Source organism: Pelmatolapia mariae, linkage group LG7 (assembly GCF_036321145.2).
Source record: "Pelmatolapia mariae isolate MD_Pm_ZW linkage group LG7, Pm_UMD_F_2, whole genome shotgun sequence".
Taxonomy (NCBI): Eukaryota; Metazoa; Chordata; class Actinopteri; order Cichliformes; family Cichlidae; genus Pelmatolapia; species Pelmatolapia mariae.
This window is the reverse complement of record NC_086233.1, coordinates 24,289,899-24,308,022: the sequence shown is the minus strand read 5'-3', so window position 1 is coordinate 24,308,022 and position 18,124 is coordinate 24,289,899. Positions and strand designations below refer to the sequence as shown.

Sequence of the window (18,124 nt, the reverse complement as noted above, 5' to 3'; positions counted from 1 at the left end):
CTGCAGAAGCCAACAGAAGTACATGATGACAGAATTATTTCCCTAGATGAGAAAAACAACATTTAAATAAGTCAAGAAAATTCATGGCAAGGCAGGCGTGGCATTGTCAAGATCTACAATCAATAGATACACTGATCAGTCGGCCCCCCTTTTGCTGACGGCTTGTTGAGTTGTGTACTCCACTAGACCCCTGACGGTATGCCTACTACCTGTAAGCATCTGGGTGTTGTTTTTAGGCAGATTTGAAACAAACTGACCCTATTTCAGACACGCAAATAAGGCACCAGAACAAAGAATCAGGATCAAAAATACGATCTAAAGTGGTTATTATTACAAACAATTTTACACGAGATAATTTGAAGATCAAAGCGGATCTCTTTTAACCAGAAAGAACACGCAGGGCACCTTAAATGCAAAATATAAGATTTTTAATACACAATAAATTAAGTATACTCAGTGACCATTTTAGAGGACAGAAAAAATAAAAATATATTTATTTCCATTGGCATACTTTTAGCTTTTGTTTCATTATAATCAGACCAGGCCCATATACAGACATTGTATTGCATTTAATAAATAAGTACTAGCTTAGTTTTTTTTTTTTTTGTACAGTAAGTCAGTTTCTTCTTAACACATTGTATACTGTAAATCTTCTGACAACAAACAGCAATACACAAACAGCAATACTCAGGCAAGATCATATGTAGACACATTAGCAGTGATATTAAAACACTGGAATTTAAGCCACAGTGAAACAGACGTGTGTGTTTTGGCTATTTTGTAACTGTAAGTGGCACCAATAAATCATATTTTCTGACTTGCCTCTCTTGGTATCGAGCTATATAGAGTATCTTGTGTTTATCTGCCGAGATTTTAAGATATTCACCTTTACACGTTTACTCCCGAGCTCTTAAGTCATTTCTCGTCTTAAGGCTAAACAAATGAAATCCACTATGACTGCAGCAAAAAAATGAACTGACAAAATCATCATTATCTACATGGCTACATACCACTGGCCAGCTACCATTCCTTTAAAAGTAAAAAGCTCATCATCAAGATCACACTTTCCTCATAGCTGAAGTTAGAGCTCTGACATTCTGAGCAGCAGTGAAATAGTGATAATAGTGAAGAGAAATGCCCGGGAAATATTAAACTATTCGCTGCCTTTGGGGGTTTTTGGCATACAGAAACAATTTGGCGCGCTTTAAAGCCATGGCAACCAAGTTCATCAGGGCAAGACGGAGTTTAACTCTGAAAGTGAAAAAGGGAAGTGCAGCGTGTGAAGGAAGCACAAACTGCCACCAGCTAACTACCTCTTTGAAATAACCACCAGCAGAAAAATTACGACCACAATTCTCTATATTGCATGGAAGCTAAATCTGGTAAAGCTGTGCTGCTTTCAATTCAATTCATTTCAATTCAATTCATATAGCGCCAAATCACAACAGCAGTTGCCTCAAGGTACTTTACATGGTAAATTAAAGAAAGACAGTGAGAGGGAAAAACTCCCTTTTAACAGGAAGAAACCTCTGACTGTGGGAAATCCCTTTAACCAGTCTTTATCCTCTGATTTTATGAAAACGATAGCTGACGTGTTCAGCCTGAGCAGCACTGTGTAGTTTAAGGGAAGAAGAAGGAGGTTTTCTATGACAGCATGCAGGAGGAATACTAACTGAGATAAGAGACAACAGTTAAATCATCTTAACTAATGCATAGAGGAGGTGGGAGACAGGAGAGGAGAATATGAGAGCGTGACCAGCTGAAAGAGGAAATTGTGATACAGTATATGGAAACTATGTGCAATTACGAGGTGCTACACAGAATCCAGGTCTGCATATCCTGCAATCTTGTGTGCATCAGAGGCACACACCTATTTAACATCAGATAAGCCAGCCGGTAGAACCCTGCAACGTTTGCAAATCATCCCATGACGCCAGGTACATCACTGAAAAAAACTATTCAAGTGTATCACAAAATGTTTAACCATGGCAGCTACAATTTCAGCTAAGTAAATGACAATACTGAAAATATATTTAAGTGTATACAAGATGCATAACTTAACCTAACGCATTAGGGAGAATATCGATGCAGTGAAGAATTTGGTTGCTGTATCCCTGAAAAAATAGCAAATTTTAAGGCAAAATAAACAACATCCTGAAGCAGTTTCAACAAGGGTACATTCACTAAGTGACCAAAAACACTTTTAAAAATAACTTTACTGGCAATAACTGCATCTCCCAAAAACAGAGAGGAGCAAGTGGTGAGAAGTTGTTTTACAACTACCTTTGAATAACAAGCAGCTTTAATGATCGGTTATCTTGTCGGCGCTTTTCATTTACATCATTTCCTTTTCTGTGGAATATACGACAATAACATGGTTCGGTTGTTATCTCTGAGACAGGTTAGCACAAAAGAATTGTGGGTGTTAACCAGCAGCATCCTGCATCACTTGTTTTCTATGAGCGTCTGCACTTTGTGGACCAAGTCTCGGGCCATCATCAAGACCTGGGGGACGTTGTGTCTCTCGGCCATTTCTGAGAAGAAAAAAATATATTTAAAAAAAATTTACAGATACAATTAGGAACACTGATAATATTTAAGGATTTTGCGTTCCTTTAATATTCAGTAAATACTGATATTTCACAATAAAAGTCACAAAATAAAAAACATTTTTATAGAAATCTCTGCACTTCGCTGTAACCAGCTGCTTAGTTATTTTAATGTAACATTGATTACAAGTGAATACTGGTAAACTTGATTGTTTTCCCTTTAGCATTTCTTCACTCGCTTTTCACTTTATTTCTTACCATTAAAGAACTTGATGATGTCTGTAAAGTCCATGTTATTTTCCAGGATGATGTCTCGATACATCTCCACAAGTGCCAGAGCAATGAAGAGCACAAAGTGCTCAGAGGAGGTGTGCTTGGCTGCCCAGATGGTTTCCCACACAGAGAACACATCATCGTAGACCATTTCTGTTCGGAAAAGACCGACAAATCAGATTATATTTGCTGTCACGAGAAAGTCACGGTCGATTCAAGCAAACAATAAGAGGCCTGCGTTTCGTATCACCTCTCTTGAAGTCAAGAAGAAACCAGCGATAACAGAAGTAGAAGTGGGTATAGTCTCCATTCTGTTGCATCAGTTCAAACAGCTCAGAGTCCAGGATCTGTCATATGTAAGAACAATATAATGTTATCATTATCCTACACCTGTATGCATTCATTGGTTGTTATAATTCAGCCCATACTACACTACTGGATTCCTGCTGCTGTAATAAAATACGGCAATAAGGAACAAAGAAATAACTGGGTAATCTAGAGGAACAGAGAAATCACTTATATTGTGGGTAGTCTAACTAAGTGGTGCAGTGCTGGGAAACAATACTGAAATATATAAAAGTAGTTATAATTATCATCCTGTTTTTATCCAGGTTAAAGTCTCATTTCGATCAAAATGTGTTTTTCAAGAGAGACCTATCCAAGGGGCAGCAGAAGTTACATTAAATACACTGCACAACAATATAATAAGTAAAGAAATAAATACAATTTATATTCACTACAGACAAGGGAACACAAACATTTTACTGCATAATAAGACAGTATTACAACCCATATATCATGTGTATTAATTTCTATTTTACTATACTGTATGAAATAAACATATTTGGTAAATTAATTAATATGGAAAATGTGTTTTAAGCATATTGGTATTTTCACCATAGCTCATAACAGATACAATAGGTTAGAAATCAAACAAGCCTTTTTCATATCTGCAAATCCTGTGATCCGAGGTTCCAAAACTATAACATAATTAAATTAAAACACACAGTGTCAATGAGTATATGGACAATGACACAACTTATAATTTAACCTATTCATCTTACAGCAATGTATTTGAAGTTAAACAAAAACATATGACTGAAAGCATGAGACAAAAACACTTTGCAATCAAAAGACACTGAATCTAAATACAGAGGCTGTAAATCAAGGCTGGTTACGCTTATGCAAAAAGTGTTTACTGATAATGTGACTGCTGATGGAAGTAGCAGTACACGGCCACACTCTGTGATCAGATTTAGCCAATTGATTTGAAAAATCAACAGTGATTGTGTATTGTATAAAATCTATTGGCCTGCTTGTAGACGTAGGTGGACCGATGTAGATGTTATAGCCTTAAAGTATGTATGTAGGATGTATACAGAATTATTCTACTCTCTGACAGTGAGGAAAACCTCTTCTTGTGTGCCTACATTTAAGTATCAGCAGCAAGCTGTAACTCTTCTTAGTAGGCTTAACCATTCAGCAAAATTACACTGTTTATAAAATGTTTATATGATTGTATGTATGGAAAAATATGCACTTACCTGGATAAGTGAGCGCATATTGGCAAAGTGAGAGTCCATGGCACCCCCGTGAGGAAAATTCTGGTTCATCCTCTTCATCAGTTCAGTGAAGCAGCTGAACGCCATGATCTCTGGAGAGCCCCAAACACATTTAACGAATTGTTCATCTAGTAAATTATGTGAAGCTCTGCAAAACCCATATTGGTAAAAAAAAAAATTGCACTTAAAAGGTTTTACCGACCATCATCCAGGATAACTAACAGAGGAGCGAGCAGATCACACATGCCCTGCACATAACCGATATCCAGATGCTGCCAGACGTAACTGCAAAGAGAAATAGATTTTTATTTTTGCGTTTCAACCTTGTGCATTAAAATAAACCTCATATATAGATTATTGGATATAGATTATCCATTTACCTGCACATTATGTTACGCAGCTTCTCCAGATTCTCAGTGGTGAAGTACCAATACGTTCTATCACAACGTCTGACATCTTTGTCAATACGATGCAAATTGATCAAGTACATATCCATTGTTTCTTGCTTCAGGAATAAAAGTAAAGTCAGTTACTGTATGATAACGATTAAAAGACTTCCTTTGAAGTTCTGTTTGCCGTGTGTAACACTTACAGAATAGGTTTGCTCCTCTGAGGACTCATCATATTTGGTGACTCCTCCCACCTCTGCAGATTCTGGTTCAGTGAGCACATTTTCTATCTCGGGCTCCTCTTCTGAAAGGCCCAGATCTGTGCCCTCAGGACTGGTATTACAAGCTGTGTCCAGATGGTGATCTAGGGCAAGATCCTCAGATGCCATTTTCTCTCTTTGTGCCAGGGAGACAGGGGGTGCAGCAAGCCCTGCCAAAGGCCTGGTTTTGATGTCCTCTGAGGTCACGTATGTTATCCCTGCAGGAATGTCCTCCATTTCCAGCGCAGAAGGAGAGTCATCCGAATCGGCTGTGTCTGGAGACTGCCGGGACTGAGACGACAATGAAAGCGATGCTGATTGAAGAGCATTCAGCACTTGTCTGACTGGAGAATTTGAACCAGGTTTCTCGAATGAAATCTCTGTAGCTTTTTTGGTTTCAACAAAGTCGCAGACGGCTGCTTCGACATCCTTTGTTTCTGCGTCTGTGTTTGAGGCCTTGATCACTTTTAATGGGATTTCATGTTCCTTAGAAATCTCTGGCTTTTTTTCATTTAGCGGATTTGCATCTTTTTCTGCTGCAGGCAGACAAGATGACTCCACTTCCAGACTTTTGCTCTTGTTTGGCTGAAGACTTAAAGTCTGCCCAAGCGGAGGTGCTTGGAAATATTCATTATGAATCTCTGTTTCCAGCTTTAGAACATTAGTATTCTCTTTCAAATTAATATCTGTGTCAGTGGCTTTTGAAGCTCCTGACAGCCTGTGCTTCGTTTGATCTTTTTCCTCTACTTCAGCTTTTTGCTCAGCTTCAGATTTCTTCTTTGTCTCCTGAACCACTATGCTTTCTAAAACCGTCTCCCTCTTTCGTGCATCAGCCTCACTCTCAGCTGCAGGGTCCTTTACATCCTCCCCTCCTGATTCACATGTTGTGAGCTGAATCTTTACAGGCTGTGACTCAGCTGTAGGTTCCTCACTGCAGACTTCTAAGTTTTCTGCTGTTTGCTGAGAAACAGCAGACTCAGTTACAGGATGACGGTTGTCTGAATCTGGACGTTGGTTTGACAGATCGTTGGAGGTCGGGTCGGAGGAGGGAAGTTGTGGCTTGTCTGTGGTTCCATTTCCGATGGCCTTGCCTGCACCTCTGTGCTGTGCTTCTTCTTCAGCTCTGGACTCACTCTCAGCCTGATCCACTGTGTCGACCGATTCAAATACCTGGAAGCCAAAGTATTGAACATGTGATAAATTGTAAGCGAGTACTATTGAGATTGAGTGTTTTTAAGAGCACAACAGTGGTTTCCCATGTGTTAGTTTATAAACTGTAAATAAAAATCCCACTCTATGATAAGGCACACTTTAAAAAGCATGAACTGAAAGCTTCATTAATGGTCAATAAATCTCTAATGCATTATAGATCCATTATAAACCACTAATGGTAACAAATTATGGGCTCTCAGGCTGTAGGAAATCCCTTTGACTAGTCTTTATCATTTAAACGAGTGGTAAGTGATTTCTAAACTATCAATAAAGGCTTTTTATAAAGTAGTATGTAAATTACAAACACTTGACATTATTGCTAACAATGTTTTATTACACCACAACGACATGTAGTGATTTCTAATCCTTTGAGCATCCTTACATATGTACAGCAATTACAATAATCTTTTTTTATGTTGCATTATAAACTTGAATTCCTGCCTCCTTTAAATGAAATGAAGGACACTCTGTTGATAAAAGAGCAAGCTTTTTTCTCTACATAGCACAGTGCCACTAAGTCAGTCTGCCAGATGGTTAACTATTTTATCCCTGACTGAAATATCTTACTAACACTATCGCCTACATGATGAAACCTAATGACTTATCCCCCCAGTTTTTTCTTGTTACTGTGACATTGTTTTAGCAACCGTCTGATGGACTGCCATGAAACTTGATACAGACATCCATGCCTTTAATATAGAGCCATTAACTTATTATCTTTTGAAAAACTTAATTCCTTTTACTTCAATTTATCCTCAAATACCTTAAACCAAATGGCAATCCTGCTCAAAAACAGCTTCGCTGCCGTTACTTTCAGCGATTCACAAGGTATGCTTTGGAAAGCAAGAATACAACAGCAAATCATATATAAGTTGTAGTAAGTGGGCTAATGCTTGGGAAAAAATGAAACCCGGTATGGTGTCGTATCAGAAATCATTGCTATGGAGATGATGATGAGAGAGGGACTACCTGTGCACTGCTGGAGTCGCTCTGTGAGTGAGTATTTTGTTGATCTGAGTTGCTACTTAGAGAAGACTGGAGTGAGACAGAGTATCACATGAGACAAAAACAGCAGAACTGTTAGCCAAGTTATTTTCTCACAACTCTTGAAATAGTAGGTGGTAGGTGTTACATAATGTGGATTTTTTTGTTTGTTCAAACTTGCATCTGTACTGATGGTGGAGTCCCGCTGCACGGGTCCCCTTTCCACGCTGGCTCCGGATGAGCATCGGGCGAGTGCCTCGGCGTGTTTCTCTCTCTCCCTCTGACGGACAATGGCCTCGCAACCCTGCCACTCCTTCATAGTCTGCTCGTACATGCACCGCATTTGCTCATCAATCTGAAGCAATAAGCATGTGTAAATAGCTGGCAAAGAATAGATTGGGGCATGAGAATATATCTTTATACTTTGAAAGCACATAAGTAATACCTCCCGCCGGCATTTCTCACTCATGCTGAACTTATAATGCCCTAACAGGAAGGGCCAGACTTCTTTACGGAGTGAAGGGGCCACCCCACCAAAATACACCAGTCTGTGTATCTCCTTTTCCTCATAGGCCTGAAAAGGGAAGTATTTTTACTGTCATGTCAGACTGAAATCGCTCATTAATGAAAGGAGGCATTTCACACAGGAACAAATGACAACTAGGCGTTGTGTGATGGCTTGGTGTTTATGTATAAATCTTACAGAGCTGTCTTTGAGGAAGTTGCTCCAGACCTCCACAGAGAGGCCTCCTCGAGCATCACAGGGTACGCCGGGGTCAACAATCGTGGTGTTGACCAATGCGGAGAGGTGGGTGCGGACTGTGGACAGATGACGACAGTATGCAAGCCCTAGAGGGGAGAGATAAGGCTTCTCATTTTCAACCACTGTAATGAATTATTGATCTGGTGAACAACCCAACCAGAGTGATTCCTAAATTGCAAACACAAAGAAGACGTGATTATACTCACAGCCATAGAACGCACGGGAGATTATCTGGTATTTCATGGTGTCGCAAAGGAGCTTTAAGGGAGCCCTGGTAAAGTGAGAATATTTCAAACTTTGTCAGGTGGAATAATCAGAACGGTGATTTCAGCCTGACCATTGGAAATACTTACCTTTCTTGGTTACAGCCATTAGGCAGAGAGCCATCAGATGAGCCATTCTGTGAGCAGGAGGAGCAGGAGGACTTTCTGGGGGCTGGTTGCCACATATTAACACCCTGATCCATCAGCTCTGGGGCCACTGCACAGCAAAGCGGCTCTTACTACTACTGTTCCTATTATCACAATCAATTAAGCAAGCAAAACCAGGAGCAGCCCTAACTGATTTGGATATTAAGATGAATTTCTGAAAATGATAAGAACTGATAATACATGGTGAAAAACAAACAAACCAAGAGAGAGGATGGAGACGCAGATGTGGCAAACAAATTACTTTATGCCCATGCAAAGACTCCTTATTGTCAATGGGACTTTAATGTGAAATGGAGACATGGACACTAAACAAGGAGGAAAAATATTATGGCTGTAACAGTTTCACATTAGAAAGGACTTAATTACAAAGACCAACACTGAATATATGCCTGGGGGAAACATCAGATTCATCTAAAGTGAACTGTTTGAAGTCAAATGACATATAAAGTAATTAGAACAGTTATAGATATAATCTTTGATGATTCTGTATTGCATTATCTCAGGGAGGCAGAATAGAAAGATTAAAGGCACTAACTGAACTCCATCTGATTGCCAGGAAAGAGGATCCGAAACACATAATCGGTTGCTTCATCGTCTTCCTTATCTGATACAGAATCACATGAACCATGTGGACTTCTCTTTCGCAGTTTGGGGAAAACCTTTCCCTACAAATGGAAATAGTATATGAAGAAAATATATCATAAAAATTGGTAAAGTAAATATTGTTGCATGAAATGTTGAAAAATTATTTGAGCAGAGGTGTCCCATTTACCTTCCCTCTCTGATTCCAGAGTGGCGGGTCTAGCTGCCCATGAGGTAGCAGGCCAGTCTCTAAGCATGTGAGAAACTGGAGCAAATGGCCTCCTTTAGGAAAGTGTAGAGGAGGCCTCTGGATCCCATCCTGGCTCACCAAAACGACTGTGCCTCCACTGTTCACTGGAGGTACCCACACGGAGAAAAGATAAATAACTCGTGAAACTCATGTGACTTTATTTGGGAAATTAAAAACTATATCTGATTTCAATTTTTGCCGATTTTCACTCAGTGCGCCTCTGGACCAGTGCTAGCACAGCTGGGGTTTTTGAGAGCGCTCCAAGTTTTTGAATTGTATTCCATTTTATTTATATAGCAACAAATCACTACAGCAGTCACCTCAAGGCACATTATTGTACGGTATAGACCATACAATATGACAGAGAAAGCCCTAACAATCAGCCAACCCCTTTTGAGCAACAGTGGGAAGGAACAACTCCCTTTCAACAGGAAGAAAGCTCAGGCAGAACCAGACTCAGGGAGGGGGCAGCCATCTGCTGTGGGGGTGATGGGAGAAAGACAGGACAAAAAACACAGTGAAAGAGAGCCAGAGGTGAATAATAACTAATGATTAAACTCAGAGTGGTGTATAAACACATACTGAGTCAAATAAAATGAGTGTATCATGGGAATTCCCAGCAGCCCAGACTCATTGGAGTGCAACTAAGGGAGGATTTAGAGTCACCTGATCCAGCCCTCACTACATGCTTTATCAAAAAGCATTAGGTTTAAACCTAATCTAAAAATTAGAGAGGGTGTCTGTCTCCCAAATCCAAACTGGGAGTTGGTTCCACAGAAGAGCAGCCTGAAAGCTGAAGGCTCTGCCTCCTATTCTACTATAAGTAGAGCTCTACTGCTCTATTGAGGCGATATGACACGATATGGTCTTGTTCTGATTGTGTGCATTTATGCATCTGCTATTTTACTCTGGGCCTCAAATGTGTGCAAAATGAAAACAAAATCCCCTTCTGTGACAAACTCATCAGCCATTTATGTATTACTGATCACTGAAGAGGAGATATGAGTCTCCAAATACAAACCAGCAGTTTTTGCTTGAAGAGCCCACAGTGTTTAAGCCCCATCAGTGGTACATTAGGTCAGAAGTGTGACCGCGAGCATGCTTGGTATTTTTTTAGACATTCACAGGGTTGTGAACCATAACAATCTCCTCCCCGAGGATCATACTGTCATTACAGTTTTATCGTACAATCTGAAGGACAACATTCAGCCTGCCAGCATACCATAGCGCATCTTGCGCAAAGTTTTTTTGCAACACAAATGTCACCTACTACATGCCCTTCTAACTGGGTTTCTCACTGAATTCCCTGCAACTTTGTGCTTTCCCCCTAAATTAAATTCTAATTATATTTTGACACACTGGAAAAGATCAAACATGGCTTCCAGGGAAGAATCTAAAACAAGGGGCTGCACTGCAATGCTGCATAAGGTGACAACTTTGAAGGGGAAACAGGCTAAGTTTAATTTTTAAATGGCACAACTTTGCATTGCATCCAGTACTTTAACAGGTGAGTTACCTTGCTGATGACAGTGGAGATACACAATCTCCTCCAAACGAATTGTCATAGCATAATCCCAGTAAACACTGAGAGAAACACAAATGGATATTGGTCAGTGAATAAACTTTGTAAACACAATATTTAAGTGTCAGTAGATTGGGCTCTTTTTTTCTGACCTTTTTTCAGAGTCCAGCTCCCCAACATTGCCATTCATCAGTTGATTTGGTGTCCACTTCAGGGTCATGAGGTCTGCAGTTTGATGTAGAGAAAGGTAGCCTGGAATGGCCTCCATGTCATCTCTCTGTACACACAAAACAAAATGAACAAATCCCCACATGTGTTAGTGCTGTAGTATTCAGATCAGTTACATATAAACAAATTAACAGGAGGCATCACGTTTCCCACAGAGTAAGCAAGCTTCTCTTAATATTTTCTCTCTCTTAAAATGAGAACTAGTTTTGTATGGTTGTTTTGAAAAGGACAGGAAAATCCATACCGGCTGGACCAGGACATTGTTCTTCCCAAACAGAAGTGTGGCTCTGGAGTTTTGGTGAAGTGATTCAACATATTCCCTCACCCACATAAGAGGGCGATCATCCATGCTACCACTGGACTGTCTCTTCTGGATCTGTTAGGGATTAAGAGAAGAAAAAAAAAACAATCGCATACAGCCTACTGCTGGTTGTTTTTACAAGGAAACATTCAATTTATTGACTGTCTAACCAAGGCAGGTCTTCTGGAGGGGGAATCCTGCCGACAGTGACCGCTGTGAATACGATGCCTCTGTACAAGCTCATCTGCAGATGGATCAGTCCAGAAATGGTCTGCAGTCTTAACCTTGGTGTACTCCAAAGCACAGGGGCCAACTGTAAAACAAGGTTAATGGGCTTAAAGTAGAGATCCGAATAAGTAGCTATATAAACTGACAGCACAGTTAAAAAAAAAAAGTACCCAATAGGGATGCAAGAATCGGTCCATCCACAGGATCCATCAGCATGGCTTCTTTGTCATAGAATGAACTGAAGCACACAATAATAACACAAGTATACACGCGGAAAGACCATAGCGTTAACACCAAGACTGTTTTTTAATTCATCCCCATGTTACTCATTGCATACCACAGCTCTCAATGACTTCTGTGCAAACAGATAATGTATTAATATTACCATAGAGAGGGTACAAATTAGAACACATGAGAGAAAGAAGCCTGAAAACTTTGGTAGTTACGATACATAGAAATCAGCTGCCTATGGCAAAAAACAAAATTGTGGCATTGAAAAGAAAAGACATTCCAAAGCCTCAAAAGGATTAAAAAAATATATAGATAATCCTACCTGCTGTTTTCTACCAAGTACAGGACAATCTTATCTAGGAGCTTTTCCATCAGGGCAGTTCGAATCCACAGGTGTTTCAGCGCTTGAGGAGGAAGGTTAGCCAACTTGGACTGCCGACTGCGGTCAGTACTCAGTGAGGAATTGTTCTGCTTGCTAAAGCAAAAGAAGAAATTTACAGACGATGTCTGCATAGGCTCTTAAAATGTAACAGGATGAAACAGGAATGAAAAATAGCACAAAAGAGTTTATATAAGAGTTTATATATCGATATATATGAAAATAACTATAAGAAAGAGTCTGTGGTCTCCCACAGATAAAAGTTTCACCTGTTTTCAATGAGCTGTTCCAGCTCCTGGACCTTGTGACAGAGCTCCGCAGCAGGGGAAAAGCTTTTTGCCACCTTCATAAAGAGTGCCGCAACCTTATTACTGCACAGCAGGCCTGCAATCCTACGTTTCAATCCATGAAGCACACACGCCTCCACTACAGCTATACAAACACACATAAACATGCAGAGACTTAGCAAATATTTGATTTGTATTTATATAAAACATATAGGTATATAAATATATACATTTTTTATTTCAACTTAATCTAATCCATCTTTTATGGATTTGAAGCGGACATGTTTGTATTTGGCCTAAAGCTTTATTTTTCTCTAAAAAGCACAGTACAACTCCCTTTTGTTAGAGGCCTCAGTGTCATGTTTCTTTTACAGAAACAGGCGAAAAGCAAGCACAGGTAGCTCAAGGAGAAATAGGCTGAAGTCAACACTGCCTACAGTTGCTAGGATATAAGTGTTGAGAATCATATACGCCTCACTCCTTGTTAGTATCAACACCTTTGAAGGTTCATCCTTCTACTTTATTGAATATAAATAGATGTGACTAATGAAAAGAAATCATTAGGAACAGACTGCACAGGACCTTTGGGCACTGTGAGAATGAACTCGTAGGAGGTGATATGGCTTGACAAAAAGTGAAGTCAGCCGTCATTCTGTACTGTAAATGTCAGTATGGATGTGGCGGACGGTACTGTACTATTTAAAACTGAATGTCTTTTATTAGATTAGATACAATACAGAAAACCTATAATACCTTTTTTAGTTGGAGGTAAAGATTATAGCTAAAAGAAAAGACATTGTTCATGTCATCGGCAATAATAACTGAGTAATGGATTGTAATAAAATATCTAATAAAAGCAGACGGTAGAAAAACATTTACCACAGAAGGATATAATATGGCTGCTGTCTGCATGCACAAATTTCCTCGTTACTGCCTCCTCCATAATTTGTTTCACCTAAAGGAGAGAAGTTCACCATCAGATACGTCTTAATCAGTCTGACACAGTTACATAAGGTGATAAAGACAAAACAAGAAGCACAGAAACGAGTGATGTTAGAAAAAGTAATGATGAAGCAGCAGTATGGCAACATAAGACATTTCCTACAAGCAGGTTATAGCCTCCTGCTGATGTACGCTGCCAAAACTACCAAAACTATAGCCTCATCTTCTGCAGTTTATTAAGCCATTGCAAGTGCTGTACAACATCCAACGTGCACTTCAAACTTCAAATGATTTTGCAATGTAAAGCACATGCAATTTCTGATCTCCTCAATTTGTCTGATTTATTGTAAGCAGTAAAAGAAAACCTTCAAGTTTTTGTTTACATTTTCTAGTGATTCCAAAAGGAAATGTTTCTTGATGTTTTCTACTTGCATTCCTAAACACATTCATCCATCCATCTACTTTTTTTTTAGCTTATCCAATTAAGGATTGCAAGTAGCCTGTCTCATGTGTTGTAGGTTGAGAGGCTCTGTGCACCCTGTACACCCTGGACAGGTCGCCAATCGGTCTAAATAATCTAAATATAGCTAAATAATACGTAAATATGTAAATAAATTCACTAACAATTTATTAACACACTATACCAAACTGCAAAGTTTGCAATAAGCACACTTTTACAATATAGCTACAATCAAAGCAGCAGATAAAAAAACGTACATTTTTACCCCATTGTATGAATCAATTTCCAACTTCCCTGTATTATGTTTCCAATAATCAACCTAGTAATAGCACTGTATAAAGTAAACACCCACACCTTAAAGCTATGTTTGTGTCATAAACAGTGATTTACAAGCCAAATGAGAGAAAAGCTTCAGTGACATCATCTGGGGTTGTTTGGTCAGGCTCGACAAAGCCACAGACATTACTGTAAAACTGTGTTTTCAGTTCAAATAACACTTATATACTGACCTTGAACAAAAAAAATCAGTGTTGTTTTCCATTTCACTTTAATAAATGTCATCTTTTTGAACAAGCTTGTTGTCATAGCTGCAATTATGTTCAGGTTAAAAAAGAAAAGAAAGAAACTGAGATGAGCATGATCATGAATACACTTTTTGAGCGCGGCATTTTCTCTGAATGTTTATTGTTTGGTCGTGATCCACAAAGTAGTCACGTCTGCTGCTAAGAAACGTATCATTAAACAATAAAATGCACTAAATTTAAACTGATGCTCAGTGCCCTAGACACATTCTCACATGAAATAAGATGAAAATCACTTCCATGCTTAAATATGATTGTGCTGGAATTCTGCTGAATGTTGACAATTCAGGAGTTATTTATTGCTGCTGCAACCAGACCTCACGACTGTCCTGTCCTTCTCCTTCACATGAGTAAACAACATGAAAGGCACGCTTTGTATTAATTACCCATCTATATAAAGCAAATTGAAACATTAAAATGCAGTTTTGTTTTTGTTTTTCTTAGATTTATATATCACAGCTAAGCCACTCCTTACTGCAGGATCCTGTATCAGTGCCTTAGGTTTTTGAGAGGCAATGAGTCACAGGTGAGGGGGAGAACACACACAGAGTGGGTCTAGAAGTACCCTGCCTGAGTAAAAGCTTCATATTTCTTTGCCTGCATGAGGAATCGTGGAGTCACTGTCCAGTTTATAAGGGTGGTGCATTGTGCTCACTGCTGCTTTCTCTGACTGATTTGCAAATACATTTAAACATATTTATGCTGTCATACCCTATATTATGGCTGCAAGAGAAGCTACTGCAAAAGCACCTATTAAAAACGCCAAATTAAGCAGATGTTTGGGTCACACCTTTAAATTCTGACTAACAGGGTGGTGGGTTGAAAGGAATATGCCAGAAAACAGGCTTAAACAATCTGTGCGTGGCTTCCTGATTGTGGTGGGTTTCTTCCACGATATAAAACCATCAACATCATCAGTATTATCGTCATCATTACCATCACCACCGTCGTCATCACCATCTTACGCCAGTCCACCAGCATTCACAAACAGACCGGTATTCTGCACAGCCCCACCGGCAGCCTAATTGCGTCCAATCACATTATGTAAAATAAACCGTCAGTTTTATCATAAACAGGCCTACGGTGGAGTCAGCCCTGATGAACGATAACCACACACACACACACACACACACACACACACACACACACTGAGCATATAGCGCCCGTAAACATAAAATGTGATGCGCGCAAATGAAATAAAATGCACCAACCTCCTTCTTCACGTTGCGCAGCAGTTTCTGGCGCGTCTCGGCCTCTGCCACGGGAGAAAACATAATGAGTTATGCTGATCAGATGCTGTTTTGGAAATTGATGGTGATGCGCTCACGAAAGAGGGAAATAGCGGCGTCTGTACCTCCCATCGCTCCTGACAGGGTGCAGCGGCTGACACGCACAGCTTTCTGGAGATTGTCTTGACGGTGATTTAGGCAAGGCTGCTTTACAGGGAGAGTCAGTCCGGGATGTACGAGGTGTTCTTAACGACTACATCAAACCTATCTGCTACCTCACCGTGAACCACCACCCCTTTAAAGTCACAGTACCCTGTGCGTTTAATGTACACAACGACACAGTCTCCTCTCCCCCCCGAGGGGAAAAATGCAAGGTGCACTCACAGTCAAAAATGTATCTGTAAAAAAATACAATAAGAAACTTTTCCTAAAATGTTCATTGGCTGATTATTATTCATACGAGGTAATGACTGAGTTGTGGGCAAATGTATCTTTTCAATCCTTTCTTTCCCCTTGCATTGTACAGAATGATCAAGAAAATGATCAATAAGAATGTGCCATCCCATGATATACAATACAATGTTTCCAGTGTTAATTATATTTACTTGCTAAACGTTATTTGTTCTTACATATCATTTCTTGATGACGTTTTAGCATAGGTTTGCAGTACAAATCACACCTCCAAGAGTTGTTAACATTTTCTAGATCATAATATAGAAATACAGAAATGCAAATACAGAATACATATATGGCACAAAAAGTACGGAAATTAAGGAAATTTGTGTTTGTTTGTTTTTTTTTAATTTCTTGGATGGAAAGTCTGATTATGTCCCCCTAAATGGTGCCATAACTGTAAAGGTAAATGCATTTTTGGGTTGAGCACCATAGATAGATAGATAGATAGATAGATAGATAGATAGATAGATAGATAGATAGATAGATAGATAGATAGATAGATAGATAGATAGATAGATAGATAGATAGATAGATGAAAAGGCCAATAGTATGCTGCTTGTGGATGGCCACTTTTGGATCTTGGTGCTTGTGCCTTTTGCTTTGATAACAGCTGTGCACACTGTTGGCATTCTTCCACGGGCCTGTCAGGTGGAGTTTTCCCAGCAGTTTTGGGAGTTCTCACATATGTTGAGTTCCAGCTGGCTTCTTTTTTTTCACTCTGCAGTCTAGCTCATCCTATCTCAAAGGGGCTTAAGTCATGTGATTGTTCACACCACCAACACCATGATCTCACTAAACACAAACCAAGCAGCCATGTACTGCTTCTGATTTGGAAACATCTTAGGCAGCACAAGAACAGAACAGCACAGTATACATACAATGTCACATTTGGACTCATCAGGACAAAGCACAGATTCCAGCTGGTCTGATGTCCATTCCTTGTGTCAGGTTGAAGAACTCTCAGTAGTGATTTCTTTAGCATTCAGCCAAGCCCTATACTTCCTCAAAATGATGTTGAGATGTGCCTATTGTGGCTATTTGAAAAATGTAAAAATGTAAAGTGGGCTGTGGGCTCTGAGCAGAGGAAAGCCATTTCTCTTCTGTTTACTGTGCTCTAATGTAATCCTCTGCAACAGATGTTTTAGTTTGAAGTTTTAGAGAATGAATGCATTTTATTCTATAATCTTTTTGATGATATGCAAAATGTAGTGGCTTTGTGGCTGCCAGATCTATGTACTGGAGTAAAAAAAAAGTTTAATCTAAAAGGAGATGCCAGAAGTAAACAATTAAAAGTGACATAAAGTTCTCTCAATAAATACAGTATAAAATCCAATTTTCAAATGCTTATTTCATTTATTAAGGGAAAAGGGTTTTCAAAACGACCCGACCCTATGTGTAAAAGCAGTTGCCACCAAACCTAATAACTAGCAGTCAAACATGTGCAAAGGTAATTAGACTTTCACATCACTGAGGAGGAATTGTGTCTCACTCTTCTTTGCATAATTGCTTTAATGGAGCCACACCGAAGAGTTTTCTAGGATAAATGGCCTGTTTGGTGTTATGCCAAAGCATCTCAATTTGATCCTTGCACGATGTGTTACTTTTGAGATCTTTTAGCCTACTTTGCCAGACAGTTTCTAATTAATTGAGTTCTTGATACAGCAGGTCTGACAGTAATCAGACCTGGGTGCCTGATTGGTTTCTTTAAAAAAAAAAGAAAAAAAGTCCACCTATATTTGGATATTTTTCTTAAATAAAACCACCACCACCAAAAGTGGATTTTGTATCTTGATGATCTGAAAGATGTAAGTGTGACAAGTAAATAAATAAATACAATTATTCAATTAAACAAATCTGCACTGTACACTGTATTTATTTTATTCATACCGAACAGTGAATTTCCACTTTTGTTAATTTCAGTGGCAGGCCAGTGTGACTTTTATTGTGTCCAGTGTGACAATTTCCCTTTATCGCGTTAGTCTCTTGGTGGTGGTGCTTTCTACACTCTGTAGGGCCTTTAGAAGC

At 39.3% G+C, this 18,124-nt stretch overlaps 1 protein-coding gene across 2 annotated transcripts; it reads right to left on the bottom strand.

Moving 5' to 3' along the window:
* Positions 1-134: 134 nt before the first annotated feature.
* On the bottom strand, positions 135-15,924 carry sgsm1b (small G protein signaling modulator 1b). Of its 2 annotated transcripts, XM_063478545.1 has the most exons (25): positions 15,769-15,924; positions 15,626-15,669; positions 13,311-13,386; positions 12,414-12,576; positions 12,088-12,240; positions 11,705-11,772; positions 11,477-11,619; positions 11,250-11,381; positions 10,930-11,054; positions 10,772-10,839; positions 9,196-9,359; positions 8,959-9,088; positions 8,346-8,472; positions 8,199-8,263; positions 7,933-8,078; positions 7,675-7,803; positions 7,411-7,584; positions 7,215-7,280; positions 4,977-6,203; positions 4,765-4,889; positions 4,587-4,669; positions 4,367-4,476; positions 3,073-3,169; positions 2,808-2,975; positions 135-2,534 (listed from the first exon to the last, which is right to left on the bottom strand). In XM_063478545.1, the coding sequence occupies exons 1-25, from the start codon at positions 15,773-15,775 to the stop codon at positions 2,446-2,448; spliced, it is 3,879 nt and encodes a 1,292-aa protein (XP_063334615.1). In that variant the 5' UTR covers positions 15,776-15,924; the 3' UTR covers positions 135-2,445. The 2 variants fall into 2 exon arrangements, with proteins under 2 accessions (XP_063334615.1, XP_063334614.1); XM_063478544.1 differs by lacking the exon at positions 15,769-15,924 and having other exon boundaries at positions 15,626-15,688.
* Positions 15,925-18,124: the final 2,200 nt, after the last annotated feature.

Coding starts and splice junctions, on each gene's coding strand:
- sgsm1b (XM_063478544.1), bottom strand. CDS start 15,688: ATGTTTTCTCCCGTGGCAGAGGCCGAGACGCGCCAGAAACTGCTGCGC. Junction 12,577..13,310: donor CCATATTATATCCTTCTGTG/GTAAATGTTTTT, acceptor GTGTTTGTATAG/CTGTAGTGGAGGCGTGTGTG. Junction 10,840..10,929: donor GAGCTGGACTCTGAAAAAAG/GTCAGAAAAAAA, acceptor TGTTTCTCTCAG/TGTTTACTGGGATTATGCTA.